Genomic DNA, 20,140 nt, shown 5'->3' with positions numbered 1-20,140 from the left:
AAGGTTTAATATCCAAAATCTATAAAGAACTTATCAAACCCAACACCTGAAAAACAAATTATCCAGTGAAGAAATGGGCAGAAGACATGAATAGACACTTTTCCAAAGAAGACACCCAGGTGGCTAATAGACATATGAAATGACATTCAATATCACTCGTCATCAGGGAAATACAAATCAAAAGCATAATGAGAGGGGCAGCTGGGGGGCTCAGTAGGTTAAGCATCTGACTCTTATTTCATCTCAGGTCATGATCTCACAGTCATGAGACTGAGCCCAGCATCAGGCTTTGTGATGTGCATGGAGCCTGCTTGGGATTGTCTCTTTTCTCTTCTCTTCTCTTCTCTCTCTCTCTCTCTCTCTCTCTCTGTCCTTCCCCTGCTTGCTTTCTCTCTCTTTCAAAATAAATAAATAATCATTACAAAAACCCACCATGAGATACTGCTTCACACCTGTTAGAATGGCTAAAATTAACAACACAGGAAGCAAGATGTGTTGGCAAGGTTGTAGAGAAAGGGGAATCCTCTTGCACTGTTGGTGGGAACGCTGACTGGTGTAGCCACTCTGGAGAACAGTATGGAGGCTCCTCAAAAAGTTAAAAAGAGAACTATCCTATGATCCAGGAATTAACTGCACTACTAGGTATGCACCCAAAGTTACAAACTACAGTTTCAAAGGGGTATATGCACCCCCAATGTTTACAGCAGCATCAACAACAGCCAAACTATGGAGAGAGACCAAATGTCCACCAACTGATGAATGGATAAAGAACATGAGGTATATGTATACAATGGAATATTACTCAACCATCAAAAATAATTGCAACAACTAGATGTATTAGGCCAAGTGAAATAAGTCAGTCAGAGAAAGCCAAATACCATATGATTTCACTCATATGGAATTTAAGAAAGCAAGTAGATGAACGTATGGGGGTGGGGGTAAAGAAAGAGGGAAACAAACCATGAGAGACTCTGAAAGACAGAATGAACTGAGGGGTGATGGAGGGAGGTGGGTGGGAGATGGGCTAGATGGGTGATGGGTATTAAGGAGAGCACTTGTTATGATGACCACTGGGTGTTGTATGTAAGTAAATAATCACTGAATTCTACTCCTGAAACCAATATTGCACTGTATGTTAACTAACTAGAATTTAAATAACAATTTGAAAAAGAAAGAATAAATGAAATAGGAAACAAAAACAATAGGAAAGATTAATAAGATCTTGAAATAAGGAGTTGGGTTTTTTGAAAAGATAAACAAATTGTCAAATCTTTGGCTGGATTCACCAAGAAAAAAAAAGGAGACTCAAATAGGTAAAATTATAAATGAAAAAGAAGACATTACAACTGAAACCACTGAAATACAAAGTGTCATAAAACAATTTTATACCCACAAATTGGAAAACTTAGAAAAAATGGATAAGGTCTTAAAAGCATACACTCTAAGAATGAGTCAGGAAAAAAAAAAAAAAGAAAATTTGAAGAAACCAATAACAATTAAGGAGTTGAATCAGTAATCAAGAATCTCCCAACAAAGAAATGCCCAGGATCTAATGGTTTCACAGGTAAAATTACCAAATATTTAAAGAACAATTAACACCAATATTTCTCAAACATTTCCCAAGAAAAAAAAATTGAAGAGGAGGGAACACTCCCAAACTCATTTTACTAGGCCAGCATTACCCTGTTACCAAGGCCAGATAAGGACACAACAACAACAACAACAACCACAACAACAACATAAAAGAAAACTACAGGCCAATATTACAGATAAATACAAATGCAAAAATTCTCAACAAAAGAGTAGGAAACTCAATCTGAAGTCACATTAAGAGCATTATACACCATGATCAAGTGGGATTTATCCCTGGGATGCAAATTGTTTCAAAATACTCAAATCAAGAGAGTGGCACACTACATTAATTGAATGAAAGACAAAAATCATACAATCATCTATAGACGCAGAAAAAACATTTGAGAAAATTCAGTATCATTTCATGAAAAAAATCTCTCAAAAAGTGGGGATGGGAGAACCTTTCCTCTACATAATAAAGACCATGTATGACAAGCCCACAGCTAACATCATAGTCAGTGGTGAAAAACTAAAACAAGTCTAAGATCAGGAAGAAGGCAAGGGTGCCCACTGTCACCAGTACGTATCAGCAGAGTACTGGAAGCCTAGCCTGAGCAAACAGGCAACAAAAAGAAATGAAAAGAATCCGAATTCAGAAGGAAGAAGTAAAATTGTTTCTACTTGCAGGTGATATGAGAGTCTCCACCAAACATTGTTAGAACTAATAAAACAAATTCAGTAAAGTTGCAGGATACAAAATCAAGGCACAAAAATCAGCTGAGTTTCTATACACTCACAGCAAACGGTCCGAAAAAGAAATGAAGAAAACATTTAAAATAGCATCAAAAACAAGAAAATTCTTAGGAATAAATTTAACCTAGAAAGTGAAAGATCTATACACCAAAACTGTAAGGCAGTGATTAAAAAAATTAAAAAGACATGAATATAAATAGATCCCATATTCATGAATCATAAACTGTGAAAATGTCCATACTACCTGAGGCCATGTATTGTTTCAACACAATCCCTGTTAAAATTCCAATGGCATTTTCATAGAAATAGAAAAAAGAATCTTAAAATTTATAAGGAACTGCAAAGACTGTAAAGAGCCAAAATAATCTTGAGAAAGAACAAAGTAATCTTGAGGAAAAAAAATCATACATCCTAATATTAAACTACATTAGGGCTACAGTAATCAAAGCAGTTTGGTACTGGCATTAAAACAGACACCTAAACCCATGGAACAGAATAGAGAACCAAGAAATAAGCCCACACGTACACCGTCAACTAATACTTGACAAGAGAGTCAAGGAAACTCAATGCAGAAAGGATAGTCTCTTCAATAAGTGGTTCTGGAAAGCTGGATGTCCACATACTTTGAAGAACAGTATAAATAGCTCCTTAATGTTGGCCTTGGCAATGATTTTTTGGATAGGACAACAAAAGTACAAGCCACAAAATAGAAAGCAACAAGTGGTATTACATCAAACTCAAAGGCTTCCACACAGCAAAGGAAACAATCAACAAAATAAAAAGGCAACCTACAGAACGGGAGAAAATATTTGCAAACCGTATCTCGGATGAGGGATTTATTTCCAAAACATATAAAGAACTCAACGCAATAGCAAAAAAAACCCAAAAAACAAATAAAACAACACACACACACACACACACACACACACACACACACGATTAACAACAAAAAACACTTCCATTTAAAAATGGATAGGGGCACCTGGGTGGCTCAGTAGGTTGAGCGTCCGGCTTCGGCTCAGGTCATGATCTCACGGTCCGTGAGTTCGAGCCCCGTGTCAGGCTCTGTGCTGACAGCTCAGAGCCTGGAGCCTGTTTCAGATTCTGTGTCTCCCTCTCTCTCTGACCCTCCCCCGTTCATGCTCTGTCTCTCTCTGTCCCGAAAATAAATACACGTTGAAAAAAAAAATTTTAAAAAAATGGATAGGGGCGCCTGGGTGGCTCAGTCGGTTAAACGTCCGACTTCAGCCAGGTCACGATCTTGAGGTCCGGGAGTTCAAGCCCCGCCTCAGGCTCTGGGCTGATAGCTCAGAGCCTGGAGCCTGTTTCAGATTCTGTGTCTCCCTCTCTCTCTGCCCCTCCCCCGCTCATGCTCTGTCTCTCTCTGTCTCAAAAATAAATAAACGTTAAAAAAAAATTTAAAAATGGATAGAACATTGGAACAGATATTCTTCCAAAGAAGACATACAAATGGCCGAAAGTACAAGAAAAGGTACTCAACACCAACCATCTGGGAAATGTAAATCAGAACCACAATGAGATACCACTTTACACCAAATTAGGATGGCTATTATCAGAAGGACAAGAGATAACAAATGCCTGCAAGGACCTGGAGGAAAGGTAGCGCTGATGTGCTGTTGGTGGGAAGGTGAATTGGCGCAGCTACTGTGGCAAACACTATGGAGTTTCCTCAGGATATTAAAAATAGAATTACTATATGATCCAGCAATATACTTTTTTACAATAAACAAGTATTTTGTTGGGGCAGAGGCTGAAAACTCGCAACTCCTACAGGACAGCTCCTGCCTGTGGACATTTTTTTTTTTAATGATTTATTGTCAAGTTAGCTAACATACAGTGTAGTCTTGGCTTCAGGAGTAGATTCCCATGATTCATCACTTACATGAGCACCCAGTGCTCATCACAACAAGTGCCCTCCTCAATGCCCATCACCCATTTTTCCCACCCCCTCAAACCCCCAATCCCATCAACCCTCAGTTTGTTCTCTGTATTTAAGAGTCTCATATGGTTTACCTCCCTCTCTGTTTATAACTTGTTTTTCTTTCCCTTCCCCTGTGGTCATATGTTTCTCAAATTCCACATATGCATGAAAACATATCTGTCTTTCTCTGACTTATTTCACTTAGCACAATACCCTCCAGTTCCATTCACATTGTTGCAAATGGCAACATTTCATTCTTCCTCATTGCCAAATAGTATTACATTGTATATACATACCACATCTTTATTCATTCATCAGTTGATGGAGATTTGGGCTCTTTCCATAATTTGGCTATTGTTGATAGAACAGCTATAAACATTGGCATATACATGTGCCTACAAATCAGCACTCCTGTATCCTTTGGATAAACTCCTAGTAGTGCTATTGCTGGGTCATAGGGTAATTCTATTTTTAACTTTTTGAGGAACCTCCACAGTTTTCCAGAGTGGATGCACCAGTTTGCATTCCCACCAACAGTGCAAGAGGGTTCCCCTTTCTCCACATCCTTGTCAACATCTGTTGTTTCCTGAATTGTTAATTTTAGCCATTCTGACAGATATGAGGTATGTCATTGTGGTTTTGATTTGTATTTCCCTTATGATGAGCGACGTTGAGCATCTTTTCGTGTGTCTGTTGGCCATCTGGAGATCTTCTTTGGAAAAGTGTCTATTCATGTCTTCTGCCAATTTCTCCACTACATTATTTGTTTTTCGGTTGTTGAGTTTGGTTAAGTTCTTTATAGATTTTGGATACTAACCCATTATCTGATATGTCATTTGCAAATATCTTCTCCCATTCTGTCAGTTGCCTTTTACTTTTGTTGATTGTTTCTTCTGCTGTGCAGAAGCTTTTTATCTTGATGACGTCCCAATAGTTCATTTTCCAGCAATATACTTTTGCGTATATATCCAAAGAATATGAAATCATTATCTTAAAGAGGTATCTGTACTCCTATGTTCATTCACAGTAGCCAGGAAATGGAAAAAAATCTAAGTGTCATTCAACAGATGAATGGATAAGAAAATACATATAGATGTAGATGAATATTTTTCAGCCACAAAAAAGAATGAAATCCTGACATTTGTAACAACACGGATGGACCTTGAGGGTATTATGCTAAGTAAAGGAAGTCATACAGAGAAAATCAGATACCATATGGTTTCACTTATATTGAGAACCAAATTTTTTTTTTTTTGTAAATCTGACACTGAACTGTGGAGAACAAACTGAGGGTTGCTGGAGGGGAGGTGGTTGGGGCATGGATTAAATGGGTGATGGGTATGAAGGAAAGCATTTGTGATGAGCACTGGATATTGTATGAAAGTGACGAATCACTAAATTGTACACCTGAAACTAATATTACAATGTATGTTAACTGGAATTTAAATAAAGACTTGAAACTACAAAAAAAAAAAAGCTGAACTGAGAGAAACGGAGAGCAGACTGGAGGTTGCTAGGCCGAGAGGTGGCGGAAGTGAGGAGATGCTGGCCAGTGTACAAATTTCCAGTTATAAGATAAATGAGTTCTGAGGGTGTAATATACAGCATAGTGACTATTACCAACAATACTGTATCAAATACCTGAAAGTTGCTCAGAGATTGGATCTTGACTGTTCTCACAACAACAAAAACAATTGTAATTATAGGCCATTAACACAAATGTGTAAACTAACCCTACTGCGGTAATCATTTTGCAATACATACATTTATAAAATCATCATGTTGTGTATCTACACTTACACATTGTTCTACGTAAATTATGTCTCAATAACTCTGAAGAGTAAAAAGAATTAGTAAAATCAAAAGTTGAAAAGACTCCTCACTCCTCCCCAAGTAGATACACCAATCTCATTGGAATGTAAACTCTAAGCAGGCACAGGTTTTGTTTGTTTGATTCCTGTAATGTTTCCAACATCCAGACCAGTACTTAAGTGTGTGTCTGTGTATGTATGTATGTGTTTACATTTAATAAGTCTCTCCTGTGAACAGAATTTATAATTTCTAAAAAAGAAAAAAAACTAGAAATCTCACTTAAATTACAGTTAGAGTTATCTGCCATGAGTAAGCAAAGTTTAATGTAAGAATAGAAATACTTAGTTTTAAGAAAATATATTTATTCAAGTAACCTTTATTAACTCTACATCTAATATGAAAAACTGTATCATGAATCCAGAAGACGCCAGAGAAATGTAGTAATATTTAATTTTTAAATAATTTTTTTTCTTTTTTTTTTTTCATTTATTTATTTTTGGGACAGAGAGAGACAGAGCATGAACGGGGGAGGGGCAGAGAGAGAGGGAGACACAGAATCGGAAACAGGCTCCAGGCTCTGAGCCATCAGCCCAGAGCCCGACGTGGGGCTCGAACTCGCGGACCGCGAGATCGTGACCTGGCCGAAGTCAGACGCTCAACCGACTGCGCCACCCAGGCGCCCCTTTTAAATCATTTTTAATAGGGTTCTTAGTAAAATTAGAAATATGTGACTTTTTCTATCACTCTAAAGGACAAGTATTTAAAAATCAATAACCACATTATACATAAGGGGGAATCTACTTTCCCCATGCTAACTCTCACACTCCCCTACACTCCATACCATGGAATAGAGCGCCTTTGGTGCTTTGAAAGAAGCTAGTATTACAGTCTAGGCCCTTTCTGTTCCCAAAGGAGCCACCCTCAGGGAAGGTCCTTTCTGCTGTGCTCTTTGTCACTTGTAAGGGGCAGCTCTTTGTCACTTGTAAGAGTTAATATCCTCATTTGACTCCATCAGCAGTAAGTAATGCTGAGATCTCAATTTCCATGTGTCTGCGTTCTGTATCTTATTCTGTAATTGATTCTGTACACAGGAAGGGAAAAAGGTGGTATTATTTATCAACTCCTCTTCAAATACCCAATTCTTAATAAACAATAAAGACATTCCATTAATATTAGTTACAAAATGAGAACGTCAGTATTACCAACATTATTTTGCCTTCTTAAGGATGTTCTTGCCAGCTGAAAAGTGCTTGAAATCAAAACAGATCTAACTATTGGGAAGTAGATAAGTTTATTATATTTGTAATACCTGAAAAACCTCTTTAAAGTAGTAAAATTCAAAAGAAATACCTGACAAATAGGCACCTATTAAATACTGAATAAAACATAAAAGCTGTAGATTTCTTTATTTTTATTTCTATTTATAATAGAAAGGGGGTTATTTATAATAGAAACCAAAACCTTCATAATAACACTAACAAGGCAATGCAGTAACTACGTGAAGAGAGAAAATAGTTTAAAAATATATATGAAGTTCTGAAACACTAAGTGTAGGACAAATTCCTAAAGGAAAAGTCTGAACACTGAAGATATGAATTTCTTCAAGTTAATATATAGATTTAATGTAATTTTACCAAATTTTCCTTCAGGATTTCTTTTGGAATGATGAAAAAATTTAATGTTAATTTGAAAGAAAAACCATATAGATCAACTCTGATAAATGTTTTATGCTGTAGTTGGAGTATTTTTTAAGAGCACGTGCAAATCAGGAAGGGGTAGAGAGGTTCCAACGCAGGCTGCATGGTAACAGCAGAGAGCCCCATACAGGGCTCAAACTCAGGAACCATGAGATCACAACCTACCCCTGTAGTTTGAGTATTAAAATGTCAAGTCATGGAGCATCTGGGTGGCCCAGTTGGTTAAGCATCCGACTTAGACTCAGGTCATGATCTCACAATTTATGGGTTCAAGCCCACATGGGACTCCCTCCTGATAGCTCAGAGCCTGGAGCCTGTTTGAATTCTGTGTGTGTGTGTGTGTGTGTGTCTCTCTCTGCCCCTCCCTCCACTCACGCTTTGTGTCTGTCAAAAATAAACATAAATAAATAAATAAATAAATAAATAAATAAATAAATAAATAAATAAATAAAACTCAAGTCTTTGAAATTTCAAAGTGCCTCTCGCTTTCAGCTCGGGTGTGGTTGTTAGAAGCTACTCGGAGGGAAAGGAGCATTACCTGGTTTCTCCCGGTTTCCCTCGTCACCTTCACTCACCAGGTGAAGTTAGTATGTGATTTATTGCTCATATGAATTACTGTGGATGCAGAATTGCAGGCCCAGCTTGTTGGTCATTGCCATTTCTCCACCAAACAATGCAGGAATCAAAATAATGACTCTAGTGTCTGTCACGCTAGATTAGCATTCTCGTACTACCATCAACAGCTTCCTGATATTGAAGAATCCTATCAAGGCGAGGCCTTTTTGCACTGGGCAGCCATCCGGGGCAGCTGGATGGCACCTGCTTACGTGTTCTATCTGTGCCTCGTCTAAAATCCCTGGAACCCCAGGAATCCATTCCTCAGATTCAAGAGAGATTAGGGACTGAAGTCAGCCTCTGACCTTCCTATGGTCCTTCCCTATAATCTAGTGCTTCTAGTCCACTCTCTCACCATCGGACAGACAGACAGCCTGCAGGAAGACACCTGTGTATCACATAGACAAGTAGTCCCTACGCAGCAGGCAGCTGTTAGCCAGCCAGCCACACTTCCATGTGTCAGTGAGGGTGAGGACACAGCAAGCCTCGCTGAATTTAAGTAGCTTATTGGACCCGGCACAGCAGGCAGCACAAAGTGCAGGTCCATACCGATTCCCCTGACCCCCGAGCCCCATCAGGGCAATGCAGAGTAGGGCGAGGTAACTGCCACTGCACACTGTGACGCGGGATCACACCCGAGGAACTTCGAGCTGGGCAAAGCCCCACGCTTATTAGGAACTGCTTGCAAACCCGCCCAATCTTTGACCACAGAGAGGGATCATCTTAACTAGAAAACAAATGTTCTCTGAAGAAAGCCGGAAGACCTTACTATCCCTGAAGGTCTTCAGGAAAGGAGATGTTCTTTGTCTTGCAATATCTCTTTACACAGATATTCTTAAAGTGGCCACGGATAGCTTTGCGCAGGAGACCCAGATCATACAGAAATGTGAGAGACACAGGGAGAAACTGTCCCCTGACAACACGTTGTCTTCATGTACACACCTCCAAAACTTCCCGGAGAACGCTGGATCTTCCACTCCAGTAGGGAACAGCAAAAAGACGAAGTGCTAGGAGAAGGTGCTAGAGCCACTCCCTCCAACCCACTGCAGTCCTGAGGCCCTTTACAGAAAGCCAGTTCAAGTCGTGATATGAAGTGTGCATTCCTGGCTCAGTTTCCCACTCTGCTTCTTCCTGTTAAACCTGTTTGCTTGTAATGCGCTCCCATCAACCAGACTGGCAAGTGAAATAATGCCTTTGTGAGAACTGGAAAGAGTTGTCCTCTTACCAAAACACATTATTGCCTTTTTTGTTAGAAATTGTTAATGAATGTACAAATCCGTAACAACTACAAACGTAAATTTTACCTCTGCTCTCGTGCAGCGCACAGGGGCTCATGATGTTAGTCAACCACAGTAAAATAACATAACATAAAATGCACCATTTTAACCATTTTGAAGTGTACAATTCAGTGGTACATTCACAGTGTTGTGCAAATAATCACCCCAAAAGAAACCTGTAGCCATTAAGCTGTCAATCTCTCTTCCCCTCACTTCCAGCAGCCTTCGATCCACTTTTTGTCTCTATAAATTTGCCTATTCTGATATTTCATATAAATGAAATCATTCAATATTTTATCTTTTATGTCTGGCTTTTCACTTAGCATGTTTTCACAGTCCATTCATGTTGTAGCATAAATCAGTACTTCATTCCTTGTACAGCTGACTAATGTTCCATTGTATGGATATCACATTTGTTCACTCATCAGGTGATGGATGTTTGGGTTGTTTCCGTCTTTTGGCTATTGCAAATAGTGCTGTAAACATTCGTGTACACATTTTTATTTTCAGTTCTCTTAGAGTGGAAACGCTAGGTCACATGGTAATTCTATGTTTAACTTACTAATTGCCAAATCATTTTCCAAAGCAGTTGAATCATTCTGCATTCCCACTGGCAACGTATGAAGGTTCGGATTTCTCCATATCCTCACAAGCACTTATGTTCCGTTGTTTGTTTGGAATTTCCAGATGAGAATTTTGTAATTAGAATTACAGTTTTTCATTTTTTATTCAAGTATAATTAATATACAGTGTTATATTAGTTTCAGGTGTATACTATTCAACAATCCTATACATTTCTCAGTGTTCAAGGTAAGCATACTCTTGATCCCCTTTATCTATCACACCATCCCCCATCCACCTCCCCTCTGGCAATCACCAATTTGTTCTCTATGTCTAAGATTGTGTGTGTGTGTGTGTGTGTGTGTGTGTGTGTGTGTGTATTACCTTTTCTTTATGCATTCATCATAAATAATGCTGCAATAAATATAGGGGTGAATATACCTTTTCAAACTAGTGTTTTCATTTTCTCTGAGTAAACACCCAGTAGTAAAATTACTTGATTATATGGTAATTCTATTTTTAATTTTTTAAGAAATCTTTATACTGTTTTCCACAGTGGCTGTCACAATTTGCATTCCCACCAACAGAGCACAAGGGTTCCTTTTTCTCCACATACTCACCAACAGTTGTTATTTCTCGTGTTTTTTGTTTTTGCCGTTCTGACAGGTGTAGTGACACCTTACTGTGGTTTTAATTTGCATTTCCCTGGTGATTAGTGATGTTGAGCATCTTTTCACATGCATATGAAAAGCCACTTGTATATCTTTCATAGCCATCGGTATATCTTCTGTGGCAAAATATCTATTCAGGTCCTTTGCCCATTTTTAATCAAATTATTTGAGGTTTTGGTTTTGAAGTTGTGTAAGTTCTTTATATATTTTGGATATTAATCCCTTATCAAATATATCATTTGCAAGTATCTTTTCCCATTCAGTAGGCTGCCTTTTTGTTTTGTTGATGGTTTTTTTCTGTGCAAAAGCTTTTTATTTTGGTGTAGTCCCAGTAGTTTAATTTTGCTTTTGTTTCCCTTGCCAAAGGAGACATAAACTAGAAAAATGTTTCTATGGCTGATGTCAAAGAAATTACTGCCTATATTTTCTTCTAGCAATTTTGTGGTTCAAGTCTCATATTTAGGTCTTTCTTTTCTGTTATTTTTATTATAGCCATCCTAGTGGGTATGAAGTACTATCTCACTGTAGTTTTGATTTGCACTTTTCTAATACTAATGACAGTGGACATCTTTTTATGCATTTTTTGGCCATTTGTAGATCTTCTTTGATTAAATGTCTATTCAGTTTCTATGCTCATTTTTAGTTTTTTTTTTATCATGTTGTTGAGTTTTAAGAACTTTTTATATATTCTGGGCACTAGAGCATGATCAGATATATGATTTGCAAATATCTTCCCCCATTTGGGGGGTCACCTTTCCATCTCCTAATAGTATCCTGTGATGCATAAGAGTTTTTAATTTGATGATGTCCAACTTACCTATTTTTTCTTTGTTGCTTGTGCTTCTGATGTCATATCCAAGAAACCAATGACTATTCCAACAATATGCAGACATACACATATATTTCCTTCAAAGAGTTTTATAGTCTTAGATCTTATGTCTTTGGTCCATTTGACTTAAATTTTGGATGTGATGTGAGGTAAAGGTCCACCTCCATTCTTTTGTATTTGGATATCCAGTTGTCCCAGCACTATTTGTTGAACAGGCTATTATTTCCCCAATTGAAGGTCTTGGCACCCTTGCCAAAAATCAATGACCATACATGTACAGGTTTATTTCTAGGCTCCCAATTCTACTTGCATTGTGTATAATTTAAGTTTTCTGTATATTATGACGGTTTGACATCTTAAAATTTTTTTCTGGCTGGGAGAGACTGCGTCACTCTGAGCTAAATTCTTAGAGATAGTAAAAGACCCAGACTACAGCAGACCTGTAATATTCAAACTAACCAATCCAGAGTCATACTTCCTCTTTCTGGCCCACGTACCCCAGGAGGCAACGTTCCTCTGTCTTAATCATCCCAGGGCCAAGTACCAGGCAACTAGAGACCACCTCTAGAGTCCAAAACTCAGTGAAACTATTCAAATTAGCCAATCCTAAACCGTTTACCCTGCCCTTCCTTGCCTTTCCCGTGGAAATCCGAATAAAGGTCATGGCCTAAGTGCTCCCTCTCTCCTATCTTCTGTCTTCTGAATTCCCTGGTGTTTTTCTGTGGTCCTGCATGATATATTATGCCTCCTGTCTTTAGGATCTGTGAGTATAATGAAACTTGTTTTTCTGAGCCTCTCCTGTGTCTTTTGCACCTGACTGATCATCCCATAAAATATACAAAACACCATTCCATTGTTCTATATGTCAATATTTATGCCAGTACCATACCATTTTGATTACTGTAGCTTTATAGTAATTTGTCAGATCAGGAAATGTGAGTCTTCCAATTTTGTTCTTTTTCAGTACTGTTTTGGCTATTCAGGGTTCCTGATAAGTTTATATTTATACTAAATATAATATAAATTATATTTATATAAATATAAATTTATCAGGGTTCCTGATAAATTTATATTAATTCCATATAAATTTTGGATTAGTTTTTCCATTTCTGTAGAAAAGGCATTTTGACAGGGATTGAATCGAATCTGTAGATAATTTGGGGAAGTACGGTCATCTTCACAATATTAAGTCTTCCAATCCATGAACATAGGATATTGTTCTACTTATTTAGGTCTTCCTTAATTTCTTTCAAAAATGTTTTATGGTTTTCAGTGTAGAAAAAAACTGAATATACAGGACTTCCTAATCCACCAGTAAAAAATGTAGAAACGAATCAGCAATGCAAGAAAGATGATGAGAATTCAGATTAGAGAGAGGAGAGATGCTGCCATAACTTAGTGTGAGGGGAAGGCGGAATCCATCATAGTGTCTAGGGTGAGAATATACTGACACATCTTTCTTACAGGTGGGCAACTCTGGGTCAGGGTCTCTCATGGGATTACACTCAAATTGTTGATTGGGGCTGTTGTCATTTGAAGGCTTGACTGGGGCTGGAGGATACTCTCATGAGATGGATCACTCAACATGGCTGTTGGTAAGAAGCTTCTGTTCCTTTCCAAGTTGGAAACCCTCTCCATAGCGTCGCTTGGATGCCCTAAAGACATGGCAGTTGGCTTCCTCCAGAGTGAGTGATCCAAAAAGAATACCAGGAAAAATCTATAATGCCTTTTATGACCTTGCTTCAAAAGTCACACACAATCACTTCTAACATTTTTTTGGTTTATTTATTTTGAAAGAGAAAGCATGGGAGAGGCAAAGAGAGAGGGAGAGAGAGAATCCCAAGCAGGCTCAATGCTGTCAGCACAGAGCCCAACATAGGGCTCGATCCTATGAACCATGAGATCATGACTTGAGCTGAAATCAAAAGTTGGACACTCTACTGACTGAGCCACCCAGGCCATATTCTATTTGTTAGAAGAAAGTCCCTTAGTCCATCCCATATTCAAGGGGAGAAGAGTGGGCCCACATCTTGAAGAAGTCCGTGTCAAGTAATTTGTGGACAGATTTTTAAAACTCCTACACTGAAGAATGTAGTCACCTCTTCCATATGCACTAGTCTAACATGGAACCAAATAACCCCTCCAAAAACAAAAATCAAAAATCCATCATCAAAACCTGGTACAGTAGTTCCTCCTTATCCATAGAGGATACATTGCAAAACCTCCAGTGGATGCCTAAACCTGCAGATGGTACCAAACCCTATATATTCCATGTTTTTTCCTTTGCATAAATGCCTATAATAAAGTTTAATTTATGAATTAGGAACAGTAAGAGATTAACAATAGCTAATAATAAAGTAGCACAATTATAATAATATACTATAATAAAAGTTATGTGAATGTGGTCTCTTTCTCTCTCTCAAAATATCTTATTGGATTGTACTCGCCTTTCTTCAGGTGATGATGTGAGATGATAAAATGCCTACATGATGAAATGAAGTGTGGTAAATGATGTAGGCATTGTGACATAGTGTCATGCTACTACTGACCTTCTGACGACATGTCAGAAGAAGGATCATCTGCTTCCGCATCACAGTTGACTGCAAGTAACTGAAACTGTGAAAAGCGAAACCAGGGATAAGGGGAGACTACCGAACAACTATTGACCTCGATTCTTAGAGACAATGTAGAAGACAATAATGACAATTAGAAACTTCCAGTGGAACGATATATTTTACATTTTTAAAATTCATGCTTACTCCTGTTAGACTATAAGTCAAATCTCATTTTAGATTATGAATTTTTTTCTTCAAAACTATAAAGTGAGAAAACTATGGAAAGCTGTATTTTATAGTAAATCTTTTGAAATTTGGGGGTAGGGGAAGTTTGTCAAAGTGGCCCTGACATAAAGTAACTATCAAGGGTTTGGAATTAAAAACTGAATTGCTTTGGTTGTCTGGCCCTTCTTTTTGGTTCTAAGACATCACACTAAAGACAAGAAGACTTGTTTATGATTGTCATTCTCAATGTTGGCATAGTATTGTTTTTAATACCTATTTCAAAGATCTTCCCACGCTGTGTCATGCTTTTAGGCCCAGTATTGCCAATAAATGGTTTAGCAGCTCTCAGAGAAATGAGCATCTAACTCTCTGCGTATGGAAATAGCTAAATTTACAATCAGCTTGATGACTAAACAAAAGTTATTGTTTCATGGTGATAAAAACAACATTGTTTTGTAGAGTGAAAAGTATAAGCAAACTTATCTCAGAGACAAGTTCTTAAAATATTTTCCTGAAAAGATGTCCATGGGTCAGCACTGTTCATCACAACACTTTCCAGGCATGTGCAAACTGATTCGTGAGTGTGAATTTATAGGATACTGAGCCTAACATCAGGAAATAGTGCTGCAAGTAATTATCACACATAAAAGACCTCCTGTTGCAAAAATGTCAGTTATGCCAAGGAAAATTACTCATACTATCCTGCACCTCCCTTGTTGAGGACTGCTCATTCTACTTTATATATTAAAGGACGAGCATATTAAGATGCTAGAAATGCCTCGGGGTAAAATGTTTCTCTTTTTCATATCTACCAGTTAGTGTAGTCTACACAGGAACCCCACATATTTGACTATAGGGCAAGAACTCAGTTGGAGCTGTCGGAGCATCAATTCTTTCTGTATGGCTGTCTGGGCTTTCTTGTAGCAGGACGACTGGCTTCCAAGAGGAATTAATCCAAGAGATAAAGGTAGAAGATACAGATTTTGCAAGTTACAGTGTTGCCCCATCTGCACTGTATTAGTCAAAATGTGTAGAAAGGCTTGATCCAGTAAAGGGTAAGTAAGGAAATGAATTCCACTTCTTGATGTGGAAGTGGCAAGGTCCCTTTACAGATTAGGTTGTATGATGAGTGTGAGAAGACAATCCTCCCTACATCTGTCGTTCTCCTGCAGAGGCCGGCCCTCTGAATAAAGACACAAAATATTTATATAAGGAAACAATCTGTCATAATAAAGCTTCGAGATCTCTCCCCCTCCACTTCCTTTCCCTCACCTCTCTTCTCCTCTTCTCTCATCTCTCTCCCTCCCTCTCTTCCTTTCCTTCTCTCTCTCTCTCTCTCTCTCTCTCTCTCTCTCTCTCTCTGCCCCAGGAGAATAAAAAGGTAAAGGCCTTTCCTTCCCTTCCCTGGAGAAGATTTGTTTATATTCCAGAATAAAAAAAAATGTTGTCTGTCTCCTTTCTCTCTGTCTCTGTCTCTCTTGCTCTTTTTCTGAAAGGAAGGATGGGCAACCCTATATAAGACCAGAGTTTCCTGACTTGGGGATTTCTCCCCTTTAATGCACCCACCCACATATGCAGGTTCTGTCAAGCCTTCACCTCAAATGCTGTGGGATTCAGACTTGGGGAACCAACCAAGATGTTGCTCTGGCTGCTGCACTTGTTGTGGGAAATGAATGGTCTTGGTCTTTGACTGTGCTCTCATGTTTTCTGAAAATAGGGCAAAACTTAGATCCTTCACAGTTTCTGATTTAACAATAGCAGATACTTTTGCGACCACATTTGGAAACACAATATACTATATTCAATAAGGAAAAAACCACCAGCCTCAGGGTCCTGGATATAAAGGGCCACTTTGAATGATCTAAGTAGGTAAATCATTCCAAATGGGAACCAACAGGTAAAGAAAATGTCTAAGGGATAGATTAATTTTGGAAAGAGAAGCTACTAGGAAGTATTCTTAGCCTTCCACGTATTTTCATAGAGGAGAAAACTGGATGATTCCTTGGGATCTCTAATATAAGGTAGAGGAGGTTACATTTTGAGGGAAAATCTCCAGCACATCTTAGAGGCTATAAAACAACATGGTTTCTAACAAAGTACAGCAAAGTCATATTCACAGACGCAGCTGGAAAATTTTGCTTAAATACTAAATTTGTTTCAAAAAGAGTTAGAGGTTTGGGTTCATAGTCAAAGATCTATCATTATCAGTTTGCCCCTTCTTCATTAGTTCTTATGGTCATGGCATCACTAAACGTCAAATCTAGACTTTCTTTGCCTAGTTTTTCGTCTGTATCTTTATGATGGCACTAGCTACCAAGAAAAAAGAAAAACCAAATCATTATTAGAATCGCATGTGTTTGTCCTCATTTTTAGGTTGTGACCCTCTGGAATTCAGAATACTGTCTTAGCTATTTCTGTGGCCCTCAAATTATTTAACACAGTGTTTTGAACAGAACAGTCACTCAATATTTAGTAGAACCAACCTAATTCCTTAATGGCCATACCATTCAAGAGCTTAATTTTGTGAACAATTAATGTTAATTGCCTACATTTGATTCTTCAATTAATAGCAAATATAAGTTTTTTCATGATGTACTGTTCTGCAAAATGACATCATCTGCCCGGATTTAAAGCGTGTCACTAGTGATTATTTGTATTAGTGTAAGTCGTGAATTGTTTAAATGGCCTAATACTGGTGTAAAGCCATGTGAAAAGAAGCAAAACCATAAATTAAACCGCCTTCCTCTAGTTCCCAAAACTGCCACAGCACCAGCTGCTTTGCCAAATGACTTTACCGTATTTGTCTGTCTTCTCTCCAAGTGCATCAACTGTGCCATCTGGATGCAGACGGACAAACCCTCCAGTGAGCTTGTTGTAGAATTGAAGAGTATTTCCTTTCATAAACTTCCATCTTTCTGCAGCCCACTTAATATGAAAACAAAACAAAACAAAACAAAAACACCAATATGAGAAGACAAAGAGAACATTATACACTGTTTTTTTTTTAACACATCAAATAGCAATTTGGACACTATTGATACCAAATAATTTAAGGCCAAAAGTAAAATCTTACTGTTTCTTTTCTACTAAGTTCTAGCTTCTGCCCTGAAGGTATAAAGGAAAGAGAAAATCATTAATTTCAGCAGAGTCATGCTTTCCTCAATCATCGTAAGAGAACCTTCCCAGAAATGTGCATATAAGACACTCACGCCCAAAAATGATACTGTTATCCCTGGCATACAGTTCTCTGGCAATTTTACCATCATCTTCCCCTTGATCCAGCCATCTATGGAAAGAAAAATATATCAGGAATATTGTGGCTTTACACTTACACTGAGCACTGGCAATTATGGAACCAAGTCAGAAATAACGGGTAACAGGAACCGGAAAAAGTCACAGGTATCTTGTTGGCACATGCAGAGCAGAAAATGGAAAAGGAAATGCATGAAGTGACTAAGAAAGTGCAAGGGAGGGAGGAGAGGCTGCCATCAGATTACGGGAGAGGTACCTGCTTTCCCTAACCCACAGGTCAGTCGGTCAGTTAGCTGGTCAAGGTCACAGATCTTACACCCCCTGCACCAGTTATTAAATTCCTGGCTTTAAGCCATCAACTACATTTCAAACTACAGTCAGTTATTTCATAAACACCTATTATTGGTTCCATAGGGAAAGAGGCAGGAGAGTGCTGAAAGAAAGAGCAAATCTATCACCACTTTGGAAGAATAACCCAAAAATCAAGGCCTAGTGACAGTAAGTCAGCAAAGCCATCATTGCATAAAAAGCCACGTGCAACATTTATTTTGTACATTTATTATAACCGAGCTTAATTTGTGACCTAGTCCACAGGGGATCAGTTTTCTTGCCAGGGACTTTCATTCTCATATGAGAAATCATATTTTTTTCAATCTTTCCAGGTAAACCAAGGAAGATTTAATCATATTTTTTAAATCTACCTTAATTTACTGAGAAAGATTTAAACTTACATCAAGAATGATGATAAACATATTGTAGATCTTTATAAATAGAAGCAGATGCCCCTAAAATTAATCTTCAAAAAAGTTACCCAGCAAAGCATTAGTGACCAGGAATAAGTGGATAAGCTACCCATTGCTCCAAAATACATGAACTTGGAACTAATATGAAATGAATCTGATGAATGTAAAAGCAAACCTACACACCTGTGACAGAAGAAGGCATATTCGCGGTCTGTTGTGGGATCCTTGATTACAACATCATCAAGAAACCAGCCATTTCCTAAACACAGATTAAAAGAAAGAAAAGTGTAAATATGTATGGCCTAGGTATTACTTGAAGTTTTGGAAAGATGTCCTGGCTTCCAAATATATGTGAAGGCTTTATGTACTGTAAAGCTTTAATACTTCAAATAAAGCAAAATATAAGAAAAGCTATAAGAAGCATTTAAAAATATTTCTTATACATGTAACAAAAGCACAACATGTTTTTAGGTTTCATGTTTTATGATATCTACCTCAATACTATTTTCCAAGAAGTTTGAAAACAGACCAATTCAACAATTTCTCTTGATTTCATAAACTGTATTTATATCCCTGGACCTAAGATCTTCCAAAAAATATATGCCTAATGAGCTAGCAATACTTTGTATTTCTAAAACATACACATAAAGTTAATTAAAGTTCAAATTTGAATCAAGTATATATTTTGCTAATCCAGAAAATGAACTTTTAGATACTCTGTTGAAGCACACAGACTGAGCCGGTATACATGAAGACAGTCATTTCCTTTTAATATTTGATTTTATATTAATTTGAAAACTGGAGTTAGTTAAGATATAATTTAATTTTACTTATAGATAAAATGGAATATTTTAACCAGTCACAGTAGTTTCCTCTATACAAAAGAGTCAGCTCAAAATCTATACTCTTCTAATCAAATATCCTTGAGTTTATGAGTTAATAACTAATAACTAGAGGATGAAACTTTTTTTTAGTGTGTTTATTTTTGAGAAAGACAGAGACAGAGACAGAGCGTGAGCAGAGGAGGGGCAGAGCGAGAGGGAGACACAGAATCCAAAGCAGGCTCCAGGCTCCGAGCTGTCAGCACAGAGCCTGATGTGGGGCTTGAACTCACAGAGTTGTGGGATCACGACCGGAGTCAAAGTCGGATGCCTAACCAAGTTGAGCCACCAAATGCCCCTAGGATGAAACTCTTTTAACAAAGCATTCAAGGGCCTTCATTGCCTGGCTTCTGCTTACTCTTTAACTTCATCCCATATTATATACTCCCATCATGGAACCATGCCAAATTGCTCATAGTTCCCAGATCAGCATGCATCAAAACCACTAGGAGGGATTAGAAAAACACAGATTGCTGGGCCCCACACCAAGTTTCTGATGCAGTAGCCCTGAGATTAGCAACCTAAGGTGACTAACTGTCCCAGTCTGCCCTGGAAAGAGGGGTTTCCCAGGATGTTCCTATACTGGGAAACAGTGTTTCCACTAAACATTAAACTGTTTAGTTGCAGTGCTAAAACCAGGAGAATCCCAGGCAAACCAGAATTATTGGTCATCACATAAAAGAAACCAAGAATGGAATTTTTAATGAGATCCCAGGCAATGCTGATGATCCAGGAACCACTTTGAAAACCACTGC

The 20,140-nt window shown here is 38.0% G+C and overlaps 1 protein-coding gene across 1 annotated transcript in view; it reads right to left on the bottom strand.

The window, feature by feature from the left end:
- Positions 1–20,140, bottom strand: part of RP1 (RP1 axonemal microtubule associated) — a 261,683-nt gene that overhangs the window by 142,083 nt on the left and 99,460 nt on the right. Inside the window, 4 exon segments of the mRNA XM_045049704.1 lie at positions 17,305–17,434; positions 17,583–17,614; positions 17,719–17,795; positions 18,688–18,763. Of these exon segments, the coding sequence (XP_044905639.1) occupies positions 17,305–17,434; positions 17,583–17,614; positions 17,719–17,795; positions 18,688–18,763 (315 nt within the window).

Source organism: Felis catus, chromosome F2, assembly GCF_018350175.1.
Source record: "Felis catus isolate Fca126 chromosome F2, F.catus_Fca126_mat1.0, whole genome shotgun sequence".
In the NCBI taxonomy this organism is placed as follows: Eukaryota; Metazoa; Chordata; class Mammalia; order Carnivora; family Felidae; genus Felis; species Felis catus.
The sequence above is the reverse complement of the archived record's forward strand: the minus strand, read 5'-3'. Positions and strand labels throughout refer to the sequence as shown.